Here is an 18,852-nt window from a genome sequence, read left to right as displayed (position 1 = left end):
CACAGAGTACCTAAAGCAAAAGAAAGAAATGATGAAGTAAAAGAGCTGAACAGATTTCAAAGGGTGGCTTGCAAAGACAAAGTAAAGTTTTAAAATGAATTATGCAAAGACCTGGAGTTAGAAAACCAAAAAGGGAAGAACACGTTAGGCATTTTTCAAGCTAAGAGAACTGAAGAAAAAAATTCTAGCCTCGAGTTGCAATACTGAAGGATTCTATGAGGAATGACACAGGAAGCATCAAAAGAAAATTAAAGGAGTACACAGAGTCAGTATATCAAAAAGAATTGATCAACATTCAACCATTTCAGGAGGTAGCGTATGATCAAGAACCGATGGTACTGAAGGAAGAAGTCCAAGCTACACTAAAGGCACTGGTGAAAAAGAAGGCTCTGGGAATTGACAGAATACCAATCGAGATGTTTCAACAAACAGATGCAGCACTGGAGGTACTCACTTGTCTATGGCAAGAAATTTCAAACAAAGGTACCTGGCCCACTGACTGGAAGAGATCCATGTTTATACCCATTCCAAAGAAAGGTGATCCAGCGGAATGTGGAATTTATCAAATAACATCAGTACTATCACACATCAAGTAAAATTTTGCTGAAGATCATTAAACAGCAGTTGCAGCAGTACATTGGCAGGGAACTGCCAGAAGTTCAAGCTGGATTCAGAAGAGGATGTGGAACGAGGGACGTCATTGCTGATGTCACATGGATCTTGGCTGAAAGCAGAGAATACCAGAAAGATGTTTACCTCTGTTTTATTGACTGTGCAAAGACATTTGACTGTGTGGATCATAACATATTATGACTACCATTGTGAAGAATGCGAATTCCAGAACATGACTGTGCTCATGAGGAACCTGTACACAGACTCACAGGCACTCATTTGAACATAACAAGGGGACACTGCGTGATTTAAAATCAAGAAAGGTGGAGTCAGGGTTGCATCCTTTCAGCATACTTATTTAATCTGTATGCTGAGCAAATCATCCGAGAAGCTGGACTATATGAAGAAGAACAGGGCATCAGGATTGGAGAAAGACACATTAACAGCCTGCGGTATACAGACAACGCTTACTTGCTAAAAGTGAAGAGGACTTGAAGCACTTACTGATGATGATTCAAGACCACAGCCTTCTGTATGGATTACACCTCAACACAAAGAAAACAAAATCCTCACAACTGGACCAGTAAGTGACATCATGATAAATGGAGGAAAGATCGAGGTTGTCAAGGATTTCATCTTACTTGGATCCACAATCAGCACCCATAGAAGCAGCAGTAAGAAATCAAAGGACGTGTTGCATTTAGGAAATCTGTTGCAAAAGACCTCTTTAAAGTGTTGAAAAGCAAGAATGTCACTTTGAGAACTAAGGCATGCCTGACCCAAGCCATATTTTCAGTTGCCTCATATGCATGTGAAAGCTGAACAATGAATAAGGAAGACCAAAGAAGAATTGATGCATTTGAATTACGGCATTGGCCAAGAATATTGCATATACCAAACAAGCCTGTCTTGGAAGAAGTACAACCAGAGTGCTCCTTGGAAGCAAGGATGGCGAGACTTCGTCTCACCTACTTTAGACACGTTACCAGGAGGGACAAGTCCCTGGAGGAGGACTTCAGGCTTGGTGAGGTAGAGGGTCAATGAAAAAGAGGAAGACCTTCAATGAGGTGGATTGACACAGTGGCTGCAACAATGGGCTTAAACATGGCAACAATTTTGAAGATGTTCCAGGACTGGGCAAGGTTTTGTTCTGTTGTACCATAGGGTCACTATGAGTCAAAACTGACCTGACAGCACCTAACAACAACAACATTGATAGATGCAAAAACATAGGTATATATTAAAATACTTATACTGAGTAAAAGAAGCCAGACCCCTCCCCCAAAACAGAGTATGTATTTATTCATATAAAACACTATAAAATGCAAACAAATCTGTAGTGACAGCATGCAGATCAATGATTTCCTCGAGATTGTATAGGGTGGGATGGAAATGGCTAGGAGGTGGTATTATAAAGGGACACAAGGAAATTGAGGGGCTCATAGGTATATTCACTATCTTGATTACGGTGATGTCAAAACATCAAATTGTACACTTTAAATATGTGCAGTTTACTGAATGTCAATTATACCTCAATAAAGCTGTTTGAAAAACAAAACAAAAAGTTACAGGTGATAAATGAGCGGGCTGCGGGAGAAGAGCTGAGGGCCTATGGTGACTAACAGGAGGAGGAAGATGGGAGACAGGGTACCAGTAAAGTATTGAGAGGGTGCTAATCGTCCACTCTAACCAATCCTAAGAATAGCTTCAAAGAGGATAGAATCAAATCTATCACCACATTTACTAAATAATTTATTCTCTTTCAGGAGAAGTGTGCAAGTCTCAATGATGCGGCCCTTTTAGACATCATTTGTAAGTTCTGATGATTTGAATTTACACTTAGCAATCTGTCTCATTAGGGAAGCAATTTTGTCTGAAATATGTAAGGGCTCACATTCTAGAATTGAGGATACTTGGTTTCAAATCCCAGCTCTGTCACTTAGCACATGACACAGCTGAACGTACTGAGAGAACATGCCTCTGATTTAGTTTGTCTGATTTTCCATGATTGGGTTACATCTAGTCCATAAAAGGTGGATCCACACGTTTACCCCTTGTCACGCATTCATTCACATGTACATTAAGCTGCATTATGTGCCAGGCAGTAGGCCAGGCACTGCTGAACAAGACAGAGGTGGTTCATACTCCCTTGGAGGCCCAGTCTGAAAAATGCACCTTGTAGATGCTAATAAATGGTACAAAGGAGGGAAATAGAGAGCGATCTGTAAGTACATAGTGGGACAACCCTATTTAGCTGTGCAACCTGCCCCATCCTTATACTCTCAAATCCCCTAACTTCGCTCTACTTTTTGATTTTTCCATAGCACTTGTCACCTTCTTCTATACTATCAAATTTGTGAATGGATGATGTTTTTTGTTTATTATTTTCTGCCCCTGCTAGAATATAAGCTCTTTGAAGACTAAGATCTTTCCTTTTATTTACCGATGTTCCCCAAGTGCCTAGGACAGTGCCAGCACATAGCAGGCATCTAATAAATATTTGTTCAGTGAACGAGTGAATGAACTCTGAAATGCTGCTGGGCAAGAAGGATAAGGATGGAGAAATGGTGATGTAGAGATCATTGGCACCCTTGGAAAGACGATTTTAATGACGTGGTGGACGCACACCATTTGGAGTGAGTTGACAAGAGACACAGTGCTGAGGCACCAGAAGCAGTGAGGACAGTAACTGTCCAGGAGCTTTTTGCTAGGAAGGAGGGCAGCACAGAGTAATAGAGTGGCAGCTGGTAGGGACGCAGTGTATTCCTTAGGATGATAGCTGCACTTTCAAAGGAAATTGCAGTCACATTCACACTAAGCTGGAAAGTGGGTGTCCATTGACCTCAGCATGTTTATTGGATGCCCGCTATGTTCAAGGCAGTTTGCTAGATGCTGAGGAATTTTCAGGAATGTGGGAAAATAGTTACGTGGCGCACGACATTCCCTGTCATGTTGGAAAAAATGTGGCATTCTATGGAATGTGTGGAATATTATATGGCAATTGAATAAATGGTCTAAAATAAAAATAAATGCTAAAACTATATTATCTAGGTTGGTTGCGTTAAATAATTCTTATGATTTGTTCTGTCTGAGATAAATATTTTTTAATATTTTTGTTGTTGTTGAGAATATACATGGCAGAACATACACCAATTCAACCATTTCTACATGTACAGTTCGATGACACTGATTACATTCTTCAGGGTGTGCAACCATTCTCACCCTCTTTTCTGAGTTGTTCATCCCCCACTGACATAAGCTCACTGCCCCTAAGTTTCCTATTGTCTGAAGTAAATTTAATCCGTATCAAGTTTGTATATTGAGTAAAAATCTGAATAACCTGATTTGAGAGCCCTGCTGGCACAATGGTTATGCGCTCGAATGCTAACCGAAAGGTCAGCGCTTCAACCCACCCAGCAGCTCTGTAGGAGAAAAACCTGGTGATCTGCTCCCTTAAAGATTTACAGCCTTGGGAACTCTATGGGCAGTTCTACTCTGTCCTGTAGGGTTGCTGTGAGTCAGAATCAAGTTGACGGCACACAACAACCTAATCCGATTTGTGAATTACTGTTACCTGCAAAAAAAAAAAAGAATTTTCTTTTTTTTTTTTTGTTCCAGTTAGTTTCATGTTGTTGAAATTGCTTCACAGTACTTCAAAGTTCTTTGATATAATAGTAATACCCTTCCTCCCTCTCTCAGATACTCAGGTTCATCGGCACCAGAAACTTTGGGATGTTTTTAAAATGAATAAAGGACCAGGTAATATTTTCCATTTTAAACTGAATATATTTGACATTTTGGCAATTTAAAAATGAATAACAATATGTTCCTCTTACGTCTCTTTTTTTCAAATGAGAAATATATTTAGTAGTGATGTATCAGAGGCACTAGTAGCATTTGTATGATTTGATCGTTATTGCTCTTTGAAGTTACACAAAATGCTTAGCTTCAAGGTTCCTTGCAAATGTATTTATTTATTAAAGCTGCAGAGCTCTTGATTTTTCTTTTCATTTTGACAGGTGAAGACATTGACCTTTTTGATATAGAACAGTTCAAAAGTTCATTTACAAAAATTCTTCGGAAAGCGTTAAAAAATGTAAGAATAAAATTCTTCAAAATTTCCATTGAATTCTATTTCATGGTACCTTTGCACTTAAAATTTGTTACTACCCTGTTTTTTAATTTAAGGTTAGGCACTTGGCTGCTAATTAAAAGGTTGGTGGTTTGAACTCACCAGTGGCTCTATGGGAGAAAGATGTGGCAGTCTGCTTCTATAAAGATTACAGCCTTGAAAACCTTATGCGACAGTTACTTCCTGTCCTAAAGGGTCGCCATGAGTTGGAATCGACTCGACAGTGATGGGTTTGGTTTTAGTTTTTGTTTTTTAATTTGTAAGAAATCTAGTTAGTAAATTTTATACTATTCTACCCCATTTTAGAGACAAACTTTTTGTATTATGAAAACTTCCTTCTCACTTCACTTCCCAATTCATGACCTGATGCCTCCTTCTCAAGACCAGTGCTGCCCAGTAGAACTCTCTGTGGTAATGGACATGTTCTGTATTGGCAGTGTCCAGTACACTAGCTAGTAGCTACATGTGGCTTTGGGGTACTTGAAATGTGGCTAGTGTAACTGAGGAACTGAATTCTTAACCTTATTTAACTTTAATGAAGTTGAATTAAACAGCCACATGTGGCTGGTGGCTACCTAACAACAACCCCTGATCTAATGAATCAGACATTATGGGAGTGGCCCCAGTAGTCTGTGGTTTCACAAGCCCTCCAGGGGATTCTGATGGACAGTGAAGTTTGAGAACCACTGCTCAAGGCACCAGTGATATTTTTATCACAAAATCCCCTGGCCTGGTCTCTCCCAACAGTAATGCCAATTGTAAACCCCTACATATGCCAGGCCCTGTGCTAAGCACTTTGCAGTTACTCATTGCATCCTCGCTATGAAGTGAGTTATATTATACAACTGGTAAGCAGTAGAGCCAGGTTTAGACCCAGGCAGGTGGCTGCAGAGGCCACGGCCCTTGCCTCTACATTGGGCAGGCTGTCACCACTCAGCTCTTGGCCACGTGCGAGATGCTGGGCAGAGGAGGATATACAACATTCATTTTTTGTGCTCAAGAAGGTCATATGTCAGACACCTAGCAGTCAATGACCCCTCCTTCCTGAATCTTCACCGTCTTCTGCCCAACCTAACTGCTTCTTTATTTTCTCCACGACTAACTCCGTCCCTCACTCGAGTATCTGCACAGTCCCACACTCAGCCCTCCTTATATAATGTGGGTAAGCTTTTACCTTGGAGGAAGGGAGGGAGGGAAGTAGGAATAGGGTTTAGTTTATCAGTTCTTTTTTAAAGACCACTGCATTGTCCCAACACCATTTGTTGACCAATTCTGCTTTCTCGGCTGGTTTGCCATCCGTGGATCCTCAGGCTCCTTGGATTTACTTCTTGAGTGAGTATCCTACTCATTGGTCTGTTGTTTCCATGCCCTTCTTGACCCATTGCCTGCCTCACTAGTTTCATCTGTGCCACGTATATACTCCAGCCAAGCTAAAGTAAGCTTCTCTAAGTTCTTGAACTTGTCTTGCTCTCCTAATCTTTAGGCTATTCCTTCTCTTTGGAACAACCTCTCTCCACCCTGGCCTTACCTATCCTGATCTCCATTTAAATAGTATTCCCTCACAGAACCCTCTCCTGGCCCCCTAGACTGTGCCCCGCTGTTCTGTCCTCTTAGTCTCACTCTACTCCCCAACATGATACTCATCGCAGTTCCTGGTTTAACTGTCAGTCTTCCTCCCCACGCTGGATGCCCCCAGGAGTGGGACCTTGACCATCATGTTCCCCACAGTCCCAGCCAATGCTAGGGAATAAATAAATTAGGCACAAACCAAAAAAACCTGTTGCCGTTGATTCTGACTCATAGCGACCCTATAGGACAGAGTAGAACTGCCCCATAGAATTTCAAAGAAGTGGCTGGTAGATTCAAACTGCTGAACTTCTTTGGTTAGCAGCCGAGCTCTTAACCAGTGTGCCACCAGGGCTCCAAATCAGGCCCCCCAAAAAACAAACAAAAAAAAATCAGGCCCGGTCTTTGCTAATTCCACCTTCCTTTAATTGCTGTAGTTTTTAAAATATTTTTATACCTGTTGAGGCAAGTCAACACTGACCCTACCCTCAGTTACTCTACTTTATCAAGAGTGTCCTGACTAGTTTTCCAGATGAACCCTAGAATTATTTTGTTAGGTTTACAAGACAACACAAAATCTTAGGCATTTTGTGTTTTTTTTAGCATCTGAACCAAATGCATAAAATCATTAGGATTGGTATATTTTTAAGTCCATTACTACATAGAGATCTTACTGTTAAATTTTATAATGCATGCTAGATCTGTCCTAGATGCTAAAAGGGCTTCATTATAAAATGGGAATCTTATCCATAAGGCTGTTTTACTTCATAAGAGACCTTATAGATGCAGGTACACAATTTTTCAGGACAAGCCTGAGAAATTACTGAAAAATCTTGATGTCATACCCAGATTGTGGCTTTTTAATTTTTTTTCTTCTGGAAGACTTTGCAATGCATAAATATGTCTTTGCAAAACAACCACAAAGTATTTTCCCTAAGATTCCCAAAACACTGTAATGAATAGTAGTAGAAGAGACTGCCAGATCTCAATCTATGTACAAGATTACAGTGACATCTTGCACCCCATCAATGGTGGCACAATGAGATTTTAATAAGGAAACTGAAATCTTTTTTAATAAGGTGACAGTCAGCTTCAGAGACGCTGAGGAGAATGCAGTGTGGATTCGAATTGCCTGGGGAACACATCACACAAAGCCAAACCAGTATAAAGCTACTTATGTGGTATATTATCCCCAGACCCCGTATGTGTTCATGTCTTTGTCCAGGCTGAAGAGGAATACACCACTGCTGGATCAGGTATGGAACAAATTATTATAAGGTATCACATTTTATTATTCTTATGCTATGTAGGTTTAAACTGCTCGATAAGCATTTGATGTAGAATGCCACATACAATTCTTGATCTCCTAAAATAAGAAACAGAAAGGGTTGTTATTCTGCAAGTGGGAACATGGCAGAGACATTGATTTGGATCTGTTCTTTTTTGTTTTTTAATCTAGAAGCAATGCATGACCACTGCCACTGCCATCGAGTCGATTTAATGTAAAAAAATTCAACCAATACAGAAGTCTCTAAAAATTAAAGTTTCAGAACTTCATATTCCCTTCCCCAATTCCAGTCTCCCCAAATAACTACTGTTAACAATTTTGCTGTTTCCTTTCAGAAGATGTCTTATTACATACCATCTGTAATTTGCTTTTTTAACTTAGCAGACCCTTTCCATGTAGTCACCTATGAATATACCTCACTGTTTTCTCATGACTGCATCCTTTGCCTATTGGTGAACGTTGTTTTCATTTATAACCATTTCCCTACATTCCGTACCAAAGAAAACTGTTTTAACATAAGCTGAGGTAGCCTCAGTTCAGAGCCTGCTTCTCTGTGTGGCTCTGTCTTTGATATCACAGGCTTCCTAGTATCTTTCTGCAAAGTAAGCCTTCCCTGAGTTGGACTGGTGACTGCTGTGGCTTCTCTATTAGCATTCACAACTGCAGTGGCCCCCAAATTGGTTCCAGAGTTACTACTTGAGCCAGTTATAAGCATTTTCGCTGTCCTGGCTGCACCACTGAGGTGCTAAAGGAGCCCCAAGCGTTCCAGTGTTGTGACCTCAATGAACTATAGGATCCCAGGACTCATGCTTTCTTGTCCTTTAAGTTCCTTGATTGTTTATTGAAATGGCAGCAAGACTTCTGCTACTTGCTTCTACTTTCCTTTAACACTTCACTCTACTTCTTTAAATCTGGGATCTATTTCTCCATGATACATGGTGGTTGTTCATCCACTCACAGCGGAGTGATTCTACCCTGCCACAGCCAGTTTAAATATTACCTCAAAGACTACTGTTCATTTGTATTATGTATCTTAAAGCAACCTACTCTCTAGTTGAAGTAAATATCTTATTCCCTTAATGCTGTTTCAGTCATATGCCTTGTTTTCCTGGGTCATGGACAAATTTTATAAGTTGCATTTAATATGTTTTTTTCTTCAATATTTGCTCTAAAGCATACATATTTGCATTTTTATATGGTAGTATCGTACTATTAGATAACCGGTTTTCTAAAACTAACATTTTGAGCATTCATTGTTTATTCCTATGTCTGAAGTTAATTTATTATAATTCTTTTAAGATTACTTTTTAAAAAAGATCACTTTTTAAAAAATGGTTGAAAAGACTTTGCATTTATGAGAATCATAATGCCATTATCCACTTTTTTGATCATTTAAGCTGAGTAACAAGCCATGAGATGATATATTTTTAGATTTCTTTTCCACTCTTAAGTGAAAACTATTCACTGATTGTAGAGCCTACATTTTACTTTGACAAATACTATAAACATGGCACAGTAATCCTAACAGTCTTGCTAATTTTCATTTCAAGGCACTGATGATTGCTAGCAAACACCATCAGATTGTGAAAATGGACCTCAGGAGCCGATATCTGGACTCCCTTAAGGCTATTGTTTTTAAACAGTACAATCAGGTGAGCCAGTTGGTGACTCTCTTTAAGTCTTTATCATCTGTTTCACGCGTGGGTTAGAAGCCACTGAGCAGGGGGAAAGCCCACCTCCAACAAGAGGAGATCACTTTAGATATTATTAAGTGACGAGACAGCTTTCAAAAGTTAACATGAAAGGAAACAAAATAATTTCTCACTGTCATCTTTTTATAATTTTATTATGTTTTATATTGCTCGTTGCTGTGTGCTGTTGAGTCAATTCCAACTAACAACTCCATAGGACAAAGTAGAACTGTACCATAGGGTTTCCTAGGCTGTAATCTTTGTGAAAGCAGATCACCAGATCATTTCTCCCTCGGAGCCACCAGGTGGGTTCAAACTGCCAACCTTTTGGGTAGCAGCCAAACGCTCAACCATTGCTCCACCAGGGCACGTTCTATGTTGCTCATTAGCCACGGAATCTGTGTTATAGATCCAAGTTTCTAAAGCAGCTTTTCCACGTAGATTTTACTTTCTCCTTAGAGTAACCTGACACTGTCTTTTGAAGCTAATTATAATATAGTATAGCCACCACCCATCTGTCAGTTTGTCGTACTGTGGTGGCTGCATGTTGCTGTGATGCTAGAAGCTATGCCACTGGTATTTCAAATACCAGCAGGATCACCCATGGTGGGCAGGTTTTAGCAGAGCTTCTAGACTAAGATAGACTAGGAATAAAGGCCTGGCGATCTACTTCCAAAATTAGCCAATGAAACCCCTGTGGATCACAACAGACTATTGTCTGACATAATGATAGAAGATGAACACCGTGGGTTGGAGGGCCCTCAAGATACACAGTAGCCACAGTAATGAAGTTGAGCATATCGATGGTCATGAAGATGGTGCAGGACTGGGCAATGTTTTGTTTTGTTGTACGTGGAGTCACCATGGGTCAGAGCCAACTCGAAGCCAAGTGATAAAAACAACAACATTATAATATGAAGAGATAAAGAGTTATTTCTTTTTTTCATCTTATGAGTGAAGCAGGTGATGCACTGGGTTAGAATTAAGGAGAAAGTAATGGTTTATTAAGTCTCACAATTTATTTGTTACTGTTATTGAAATGCATTGTTTCCCTTTAATGACAAGAAACAGCCTGTCCCCATTCACCAGGCCCAGGCTGTGTTTTTCCTCGGCATGACACATGCAGGCTCATGTTATCAGGCTCCTGTAGGTGGATTATTAGTGCTCTGTGTATATCTTGTGTCCTTGGATATGTTAAGCTTATGCATTCTCATCTGTTCTAAGTGGAAAGAAGTGATGGCTGTCTACAAGCTACTCTCTGAGGAAAAGAAGATCTAACATTAAGAAGTTAGATAATGATTTTCTCCCATAGCTACCCCTTCCCCTCCCACTCATCGCCCTTCCACCCATCACCCTCCCACTAAATTGGTATAAACTATTCTGCTATAATGTGAAAGTTATAGTCCTAGGAAGCTTCACATTGTCAACACTTAATTACAAAAACAACAGCTTTAGTGGGGGAGGTCGAATTAGGGGTTAGAGAGATTCAGATTTGCAGTATGCAAGCTATTTTTCCAAAAGGAAGTTCAGTGAGTTTTTTAGGGTTAGGAAGGCATCACATTGTATAATCACCCTATCTCTGAGTCCTCTAGCTTTTGCTGTCAGCATCTAATCTTCTTATAGATCCATTTTTATGATAACCAAGTACAGAGCTCCTCAAACAAAACGGCCATGTGACTTACCCCAATACACTCCTTGTGGACATCCTGCTCTGGGAGAAATGCCCAACTCAGCCAGATATGGCCTGTGATCTCTTTTTGTTGGAAAAAAATGGAGATAATAAGACTTGGCATGCTTTCATGTACTAAAACCAATTAATATCTATACTTCAAAATATTAAGATTAAGAGACATATAGACCAATGGAATGAGTTGACAGTCCGGAAATCAATCAACCTGTACACCTACGGACAGCTGATTTTCAACAAGGGTGCTAAGTCCATCCAGTGGGGAAAGTCTCTTTAATAAATGGTGCTAAGACAACTTGATTTCCACAACAAAAGAATGAACCTGGACCTTATACCTCATACCCTATATAAAAACTAATTCAAAATGAATCAAGGGCCTAAATATAAGAACTAAAACCATAAAACTCTTAGAAGACAACATAGGGGTAATGCTTCAGGGCCTAGTTTTTAACTGGATTCTTAGATATGACACCAAAAGCATGAGCAACAAAAGACAAAATAAACTGGGCTTTATCAAAATTAAAATCTTTTGTTTATCAAAGGACTTTATCAGCAAGGCAAAGAGACAACCTACAAGGAACCATATATCTGATAAGGGTTTAATGTCCAAAACATATAAAGAACTATAACGTAACAAAAAGACAAACAACCCAATCAAAACATGGCAAAGGACTTGAATAAACATTTCACCAAGCAAAAAATATAAATGGCCAACAAGCACATGAAAAGATGCTTAACATCATTAGTGATTAAAAAAAGAAAAGTTGCAGTCAAGTTGATTCCGACTCATAGGGACCCTAAGGCCAGAGTAGAACTGCCCCATAGGGTTTCCAAGGAATGGCTGTGGTGTCGAACTGCCAACCTTTTGGTTTGCAACCGAGCGTTTAACCACCTTACCACCAGAGCATCATTAGTCATTAGGGAAATGCAAATCAAAACTGCAATGAGATACCACTCCATACCCACTAAGATGACTATGATTTAAAAAATGGGAAATAATGTTGGCAAGAATGTAGTGAAATTGGAACTCTCATCCATCGTTAATGGATTGTAAAATGGTACAGCCACTGTGGAAGAGTTTGGGGGTTCCTCGAAGAGTTAAATATGGTACTACCATAAAAAAAATATGATCCAGCAATTCCACTCCCAGGTATACACCCCAAAGAATTGAACGCAGGAATGCAAGCAGATATTTGTGCATCCACGTTCACTGCAGCACTATTCTCAATAGCCAAAAGGTGGAACCAGCCTAAGTTTCCATCAACAGATGATGGATAAACAAAATGTGTGCATACATACAATGGAGTACTACTCAGCCATCAAGAGAGGTGCGGTCTTGATACACACTATGACACGGATGAACCTTGAAAACATGCTGAGTGAAGGAAGTCACAAAAGGACAAATGTTATATGATCCCATTTATATGAAACATCTATAACAGACAATATATACAGACCTAAGTTTATTTGTGGTTACTCGGGGCATCAGTAGGGAGGGGCAAGGAGGACTCATTACTTGGAGAACACTAAGCTTCTGTTAAGGGCAATGGCAAGATTTGGAAGTAAATGGTGTGATGGTTAAACAAGTTAAACACTGAATTGTATCTGTAAAAAAAATGTTGAAATGACGGGTGTTTTGTTACATTTACCACAAAAAAATAAGTTAAAATTAAAACATTCAATATTTTTCTTTTTTGTCTTCTAGGTCTTTGAAACTCATGATTCTGCTGCACCTCTACAGGAAACAAGCCTGTGGCTACATACAAATAGTATGTGTGCTTAAGATAAAACTGAAATTTAGAAGGGTTTTGTTCCTTTTTGAGGTTTCAGTCACTGAGTACAACATAATGTACTTGGATCGTCATTCAAAACGCTTTCATTTTTTTCAGATAATTGAAAATTAAAATTTTGTGGAAGAAACGGAGCTAAGCTGCCATAGGTCTCTTCTAGAATTTACCAGAATGGCATCTGATAGAGGAAACAAAAATGAGCTAATAGTTGTTGAGCATTTCTTTTGTGCCAATCACCATACTAAGATGTGTTTATATGTGTATGTGTATTATTCCCTTAGTCTGCACAGTAGTCCTGTGCTACCCTCTATTCATCAGGAAACTGGGTTTCAGAGAGGTTTAATAACTTGCTAGGCAATGTCCCACAGCTTGGAACTGGGAGAGGCGGGAGTGAAATCAGGTCTGCCTGAGTCTAGAGCTGAAGCCCTTACTGCTGGGTGAGCTGCTTGAATAATCAGAATGTGACTGCATCACTACTTATAGATGGTGTGAGTCTCCCAGAAAGCCCAAGAGTATAGCATATACAACTTCTAAAGTGAGTCAAAAAGTTAAGAAGAGTGATAGGATATAATATAAATGTATAAAAATGAAAACTTTCCTGTCTCCTAGCCACAATTCAGCAGTAAAATGAAATGGTGCAGTCCTTATGACTCAACATTTTTATGTCTTTTCAGTGGCACAGGAACTGCTCTTTACTTCATGTTAAGTGAAGGAAGCAGGATACAAAATTGTGTGTATTTTATAATTCTATGCATAAACACAGACATGTGTTTTATAAACATATAAAAATGTGTATTTTTAAAAGTACATGTGTGAGCGTGTGTGTGTGTGTGTGAGAGAGTCAAAGTTCCTAGAAAGACCAAAACAGAAATATACTAAAATGTTAACAGTGCTTATCTCTGGGCGGTAGGATTATGGGTGATTCTAATTTTCTTTTTTTTTTTTTTATCAATCTGTAGTTTCTAACTTTTCTGCAATAAGAAATTATTACAATCAAGAAAAGAAACAATAAAGATTATTTTAAAGTTATACAGTGAAACCTGTAAGAGCTGGAAGTCAATGGGACTCCTTTTTTTTTCTGGGTCCCACAAGTTTCCACCTTTGACGGTGCAGCCTTACCACCTTTCCATCACCCGTTTTAGTGGAAAATATTTGCGTTCTCCTTCTCTGACAGGTTTTCACCTTACACAGGTTCCATCTTTCACAAGTTTTACTGTACAAGCCAGTTGAGGGGTTAGGTATGAAAAAGAAGATGCTTTAAGATGAAATATATTCCTAATAGCTGTTTCATTTGAAATCTTCCACCTCCAGTGGACTTAAGAGTCATTCACGAAAACAAAGTAGAAAAAGAGAGAGTCCAAAGAGTGACGCAAGAAACATTTGGAGACTGCCCACAACCAAGACTAGAATTTGCACAATACAAGGTAGGACATGGCTGTAAACACTAGCTACAAGTTACCAATATTTTTAAAAAGAATTACAAAAAATCCTTAAGTGGAAAACAATTCTAAGGAGTTCCTTTTTCATTTATCACTTTAATTTTGTGTAATTGTTAAATAAAATTGTTAAATAGCCCTCCTTATTATAAGTTCCCCCATTAGCAAAGGAGACCTTTTGCAATTTTGAATGCTTTTTCATTGCATCTTACACACTCATTCAGTCATATATAACAGACTAGGCTGTAGTCTGTATTTTTGAGGAAAAAATTGTTCAGCTCTGAACTGCAGGTTTTACACCTTTCTTACTCATCGCACCTAAAACATTATTTGGCACACAGCAGGTGCTCATGGATACTTACTGAACAAATAAGCCATTGCATAGCCCAGTTGACATCAGTTACCTAGACAGCACTTCTAACCTACCTTGTTTCAGAAGTTGGCCACTGCTCACCAGGAAGGCCAGGTGAGAGGCTTCAGGCATTTATTTAATGCAAGCCCATTGCTACCATTAGAATAACTCCACATTTATATCATGACACTGTAATCTGATTGCAGAACCCATGTTCAATACCTCACACCCACCACATCTACCCACCCCCAACCCTCCTTAAGTGCAAAACAATTCTCTAAGGAGTTCTTTTTCATTTATCATTTTAATTTTGTATAATAAAATTGCCAAGTAGCCCTCCAATAAAATTCTTAGCTCAATCTCCCTACAGCTCTGGCCCACAATCTAATTCTGCCACTAATCTGCCCTCATTGGCCCAAAGCCTGTTTGGTTTGATGTGTTTGCAGTGAGAAAAGCTGATTGACAACTTACAGGTTGGATCTCCTTAATGGCAGGTTTTAACTCAGTTCATTTAAGCAGTTTATAATCTAGGACAGTGGTTTTCAAAGTGTGGTCCCCAGACCAGAAGTATCGGCATCACCTGGGGATGTATAACAAATGCATGTTCTTGGCTCCATCCTGGTCCTGCTGCATCAGAAACTCTGGGGATGAGGCCCAGCTATCAGTTTTTAACAAGCCCTCTGTCTGATCCTGCACACTAAAGTTGGGGTCTAGACCAATGGGTCTAGGTTACATGCGATTTGATTCACAAAACTTCACTTTACACGCACCTTATGATGGCTCTATTCCTTAAGTCAGGGCGCATGTATATTCATACCTGCTACCAATTTTTCCCTAACTTCTCTTTTGAAAAATATTAAACCTTTAGAAGACCTGCAAGAATATTACAACATCCATTTACCCTTCCCTTCAATTCACCAGTTGTTAACATTTTGCCACATTCGCTTTTTTTCTCTCTTTATCCTGAACAATCTGAGATAGTTGCAGACATTATTCACCCCCCAAATATTTCAGCCTACTAAATTTTAAAGTTTAAGGATCATTTTAAGTAAGACAATTTGTAATTTAGAATCTAAGAGTCAAGTACCTGTTGAAGTAACAGTACTCAGATATTTGATGATATTAAGGAATTGTTAATTATTTTAGGTGTGATAGTAGTATTGCAGTTAAATTTTTAAAAAGAATCCTTTTCTTCTATACTGAAATATGTACAGATGGGTTGCTATGCTGTCTGGGATTTGGGAGTGGGTGGTAGGGAATGGGAGGGAGTAACAGGAAACAAGACTGGACATGTGTTGATGGTTGTTCCAGCTGATTGATGTCCACATGGGCATTCATTATACTGTGCTGCTTACTTTTCTATGTGTTTGAAAACTTTTTAATAAGAAGTTAAAAAGAAATAGCAGTAGTAACTCAAAAGACGATGTTTTTATATTGAAGCGACACATTACAAAAGAAAATGCTAATTTCTCATAAAGAGTACACATTGTAAAGGGCATTTGAGGGCAGGAGCAACATTCACCGTCACCTGTGTGTCAGGTATTATGCATGCTTGGCATTTTTATGTGTGATCTCATTTAATGTACTGATTGCCCTCCAGATTTGCAGCTAGCACATTAAGTGGTCCCTACCCTCATTAATCCCTGAACTTGATGATAGAAAAATTAATGAACTGCATATTCTGATATAATTCTGTTTTACCATTGCAACTGACATATTTTATAATCATTTTTAAATGTATTTGTTGACAGCTTGAGACGAAGTTCAAAAGTAACTTAAATGGGGGCATCTTGGCTGATAGGGAAGAACCCCTTAGATGCCTGATAAAGTTCTCCAGTCCACATCTTCTGGAAGCCCTGAAATCCTTAGCACCAGCTGGTAAGTAGTTAGCTTATTTTACAAGCTATAAAAAGTAACATACCTACCCTCAATCCTGTCTTTGCTGACTCATTACTTCCAAGCCTTCTCCTTGCTTTAGGTGATATCCCATCATGCCCTCTTTTGCTCTTTCTGCTTCTGCATTTAATGGGGGATCCCCGATCCACCCTCTAATCTTGGCCATTTTAAAACTGATTCAAATCTTTGCCCCGTGATTATTTTAAGCTTCTCTTTCTTTCCTTCTTATTTCAGGTATTGCAGATGCGCCACTTTCTCCATTGCTCACTTGCATTCCCAACAAGGGAATGAATTATTTTAAAATTAAAGATAAATGAGATTTATCTGGTTTTGCAAGCACAGGAGCCCCTTGACTATAATGCACATGCTTTTTAATTAATGGCTGACTGGATCGCTTCTTTCTATAAATTGTATTTTAGAAATTAGTCCTTGGTATTGGAATTTTAGAAATGTTCATATAGCTGTTGAGATTCATTCTCCCTTTCTCCCCCTCCTCATCCTGAAGAGTATAGCAAATGTGGGTATTTGAGATGTGAAGGGATAAATATATATATATGGCTCCAGACTTGACCTTATGATGCCTGACTACTCTGAAATCAAGCAGACATGGCACACTGGTTGAGCCTGCTGAGCATCCACCCTAGTGTCATTTTCTCCATCCTGTCCTCAGTCTTGAGGAGATCTGGTTCTAACTGCTGACTTTCAGAAATTTTCTCTTAAGCTGTGGATTACAGAAAGTAGCACCAAGAAACCACAGCCAACTCAAACTTTCTAGGGGAAACATAAAACTGGTCCATTCCAAGAGTAGAGCTGGGTCTATTACATTATCACTGGAGGAGGCAGCATATCAAATAATTCAGTTGTATAAAATGATGGTTTCCTTGTAACTGTACTTCGTGTAACCTGTTTTATCATATATATGACATTCAGACTGACTGATATTATACTGATTTGTAAATAAAGATATTTAAAAACTGGTCCATGAGTTAGTTTTGATGGAACTCCTTCAGTGATCAACACTAAATAGCACGTGTTTTTATAACAATTCTTTTCTTTTTTATTGTGTTTTAGGTGAAAGTTTACAGCTCAAGTTAGTTTCTCATACAAAAATTTATACACACATTGTTATGTGACCCTAGTTGCTATCCCTATAATGTGACCACACATTCCTCCTTTCTACTCCGGATTTCCCATGTCCGTTCAACCAGCTCCCATCCCTTCCTGCCTTCTCATCTCACCTCTGGATAGGAGCTGCCCATTTTGTCTCGTGTATCTACTTGAACTAAGAAGCACACTGTTCAAGAGTATCATTTTATATCTTATAGTCCAGTCTATTCTTTGTCTGAAGAGTTGGCTTCAGGAATGGTTTTAGTTCTGGGTTAACAAAGAGTCCAAGGACTGTGCCTTCTGGGGCTCCTCCAGTTTCAGTCAGACCATTAAGTCTGGACTTTTTACTAGAATTTGAGTTTTGCACTGCACTTTTCTCTTGCTCTGTCAGGGACTCTTTGTTGTGTCCCCTGTAAGGGCAGTCATTGGTGGTAGCTGGGCACCATCTAGTTCTTCTGGTCTCAGGCTGATGGGAGTCTCTGGTTTATGTGGCCCATTTTGACTTTTGGGCTAATATAATAATAATTACCTTTAAAAAAATTTATTCCCTGTCTTGTTCCAAAAGCATTTGAGGTTATAAAAACATGTTACAATTATGGCACAATTAAAAGGTAAGGGAATCTGGGCAAATGGGAGGAGAAACAAAGAAGAGGGGAACAAAATGAAGTTAGAGATAAGATAACTACGCAAGAACATACAAGTGAATCCTCACCTACTAGAAGATCAGACATTTGGCTTGGAATTTGCCAGTGGCCAAAGCAGAGAAGTAAACACCAATTAAAAAATCCCTAGTACCTACAAGACAAACACATCACCTGTGCTGGTCAGTGAAAGATACCAACACTCTACACTGCACTGAAGCCTTCCTAACCCCTCTCCAAGGAGCCTGGTGGCGCAGTGATTAAGTACTTGGCAGCCTGCTTCTGTAAAGATTACAGCCTCGGAAACCCTATGGGGCAGTTCTACTCTGCCCTGTAGGGTTGCTGCAAGTCAGGCTCGAAGGCAATGATGTTTTTATTGGTCCGTTTACTCCCTCTCCAGCTAGCCTGTCTGGGTTCCACGATCCCACACTTCATTCTAACCTAGTCTTAACACACTTTGCTTTGGGCATAAGCAGAACCATTTAGAAGAGTGGCTGAGTCTTGCACCCTAAGAAAAAAATAACTCAAGATGTAAAGGCCATTTCCTTACTTTTCTGCTTACAATCTGGAAAAAAAAAAAAAAAAAAAGGCTAAGCAATGCTTTATAATGTACAGGTTGTAGGCCATCTTATGTGAAAAGTATTATTATTTTTT

General features: G+C 39.2%; 1 protein-coding gene across 1 annotated transcript in view; it reads left to right on the top strand.

Moving 5' to 3' along the window:
* The window catches only part of CENPN (centromere protein N), a 31,629-nt gene extending 13,166 nt beyond the window's left edge, over window positions 1–18,463 (top strand). Inside the window, exons 3-11 of the mRNA XM_003418091.4 lie at window positions 2,379–2,424; window positions 4,312–4,371; window positions 4,632–4,708; window positions 7,390–7,566; window positions 9,149–9,250; window positions 12,682–12,745; window positions 14,078–14,190; window positions 16,306–16,432; window positions 16,685–18,463. Of these exons, the coding sequence (XP_003418139.1) occupies window positions 2,379–2,424; window positions 4,312–4,371; window positions 4,632–4,708; window positions 7,390–7,566; window positions 9,149–9,250; window positions 12,682–12,745; window positions 14,078–14,190; window positions 16,306–16,432; window positions 16,685–16,767 (849 nt within the window). The 3' untranslated portion in view covers window positions 16,768–18,463. The remainder of the gene's footprint in view (window positions 1–2,378; window positions 2,425–4,311; window positions 4,372–4,631; window positions 4,709–7,389; window positions 7,567–9,148; window positions 9,251–12,681; window positions 12,746–14,077; window positions 14,191–16,305; window positions 16,433–16,684) is intronic.
* The last annotated feature ends 389 nt before the right edge of the window (window positions 18,464–18,852 follow it).

Source organism: Loxodonta africana, chromosome 21 (genome assembly GCF_030014295.1).
Source record: "Loxodonta africana isolate mLoxAfr1 chromosome 21, mLoxAfr1.hap2, whole genome shotgun sequence".
Lineage (NCBI taxonomy): Eukaryota > Metazoa > Chordata > Mammalia > Proboscidea > Elephantidae > Loxodonta > Loxodonta africana.
Note: the sequence above shows the minus strand (reverse complement) of the source record. Positions and strands in the feature narration are given on the sequence as shown.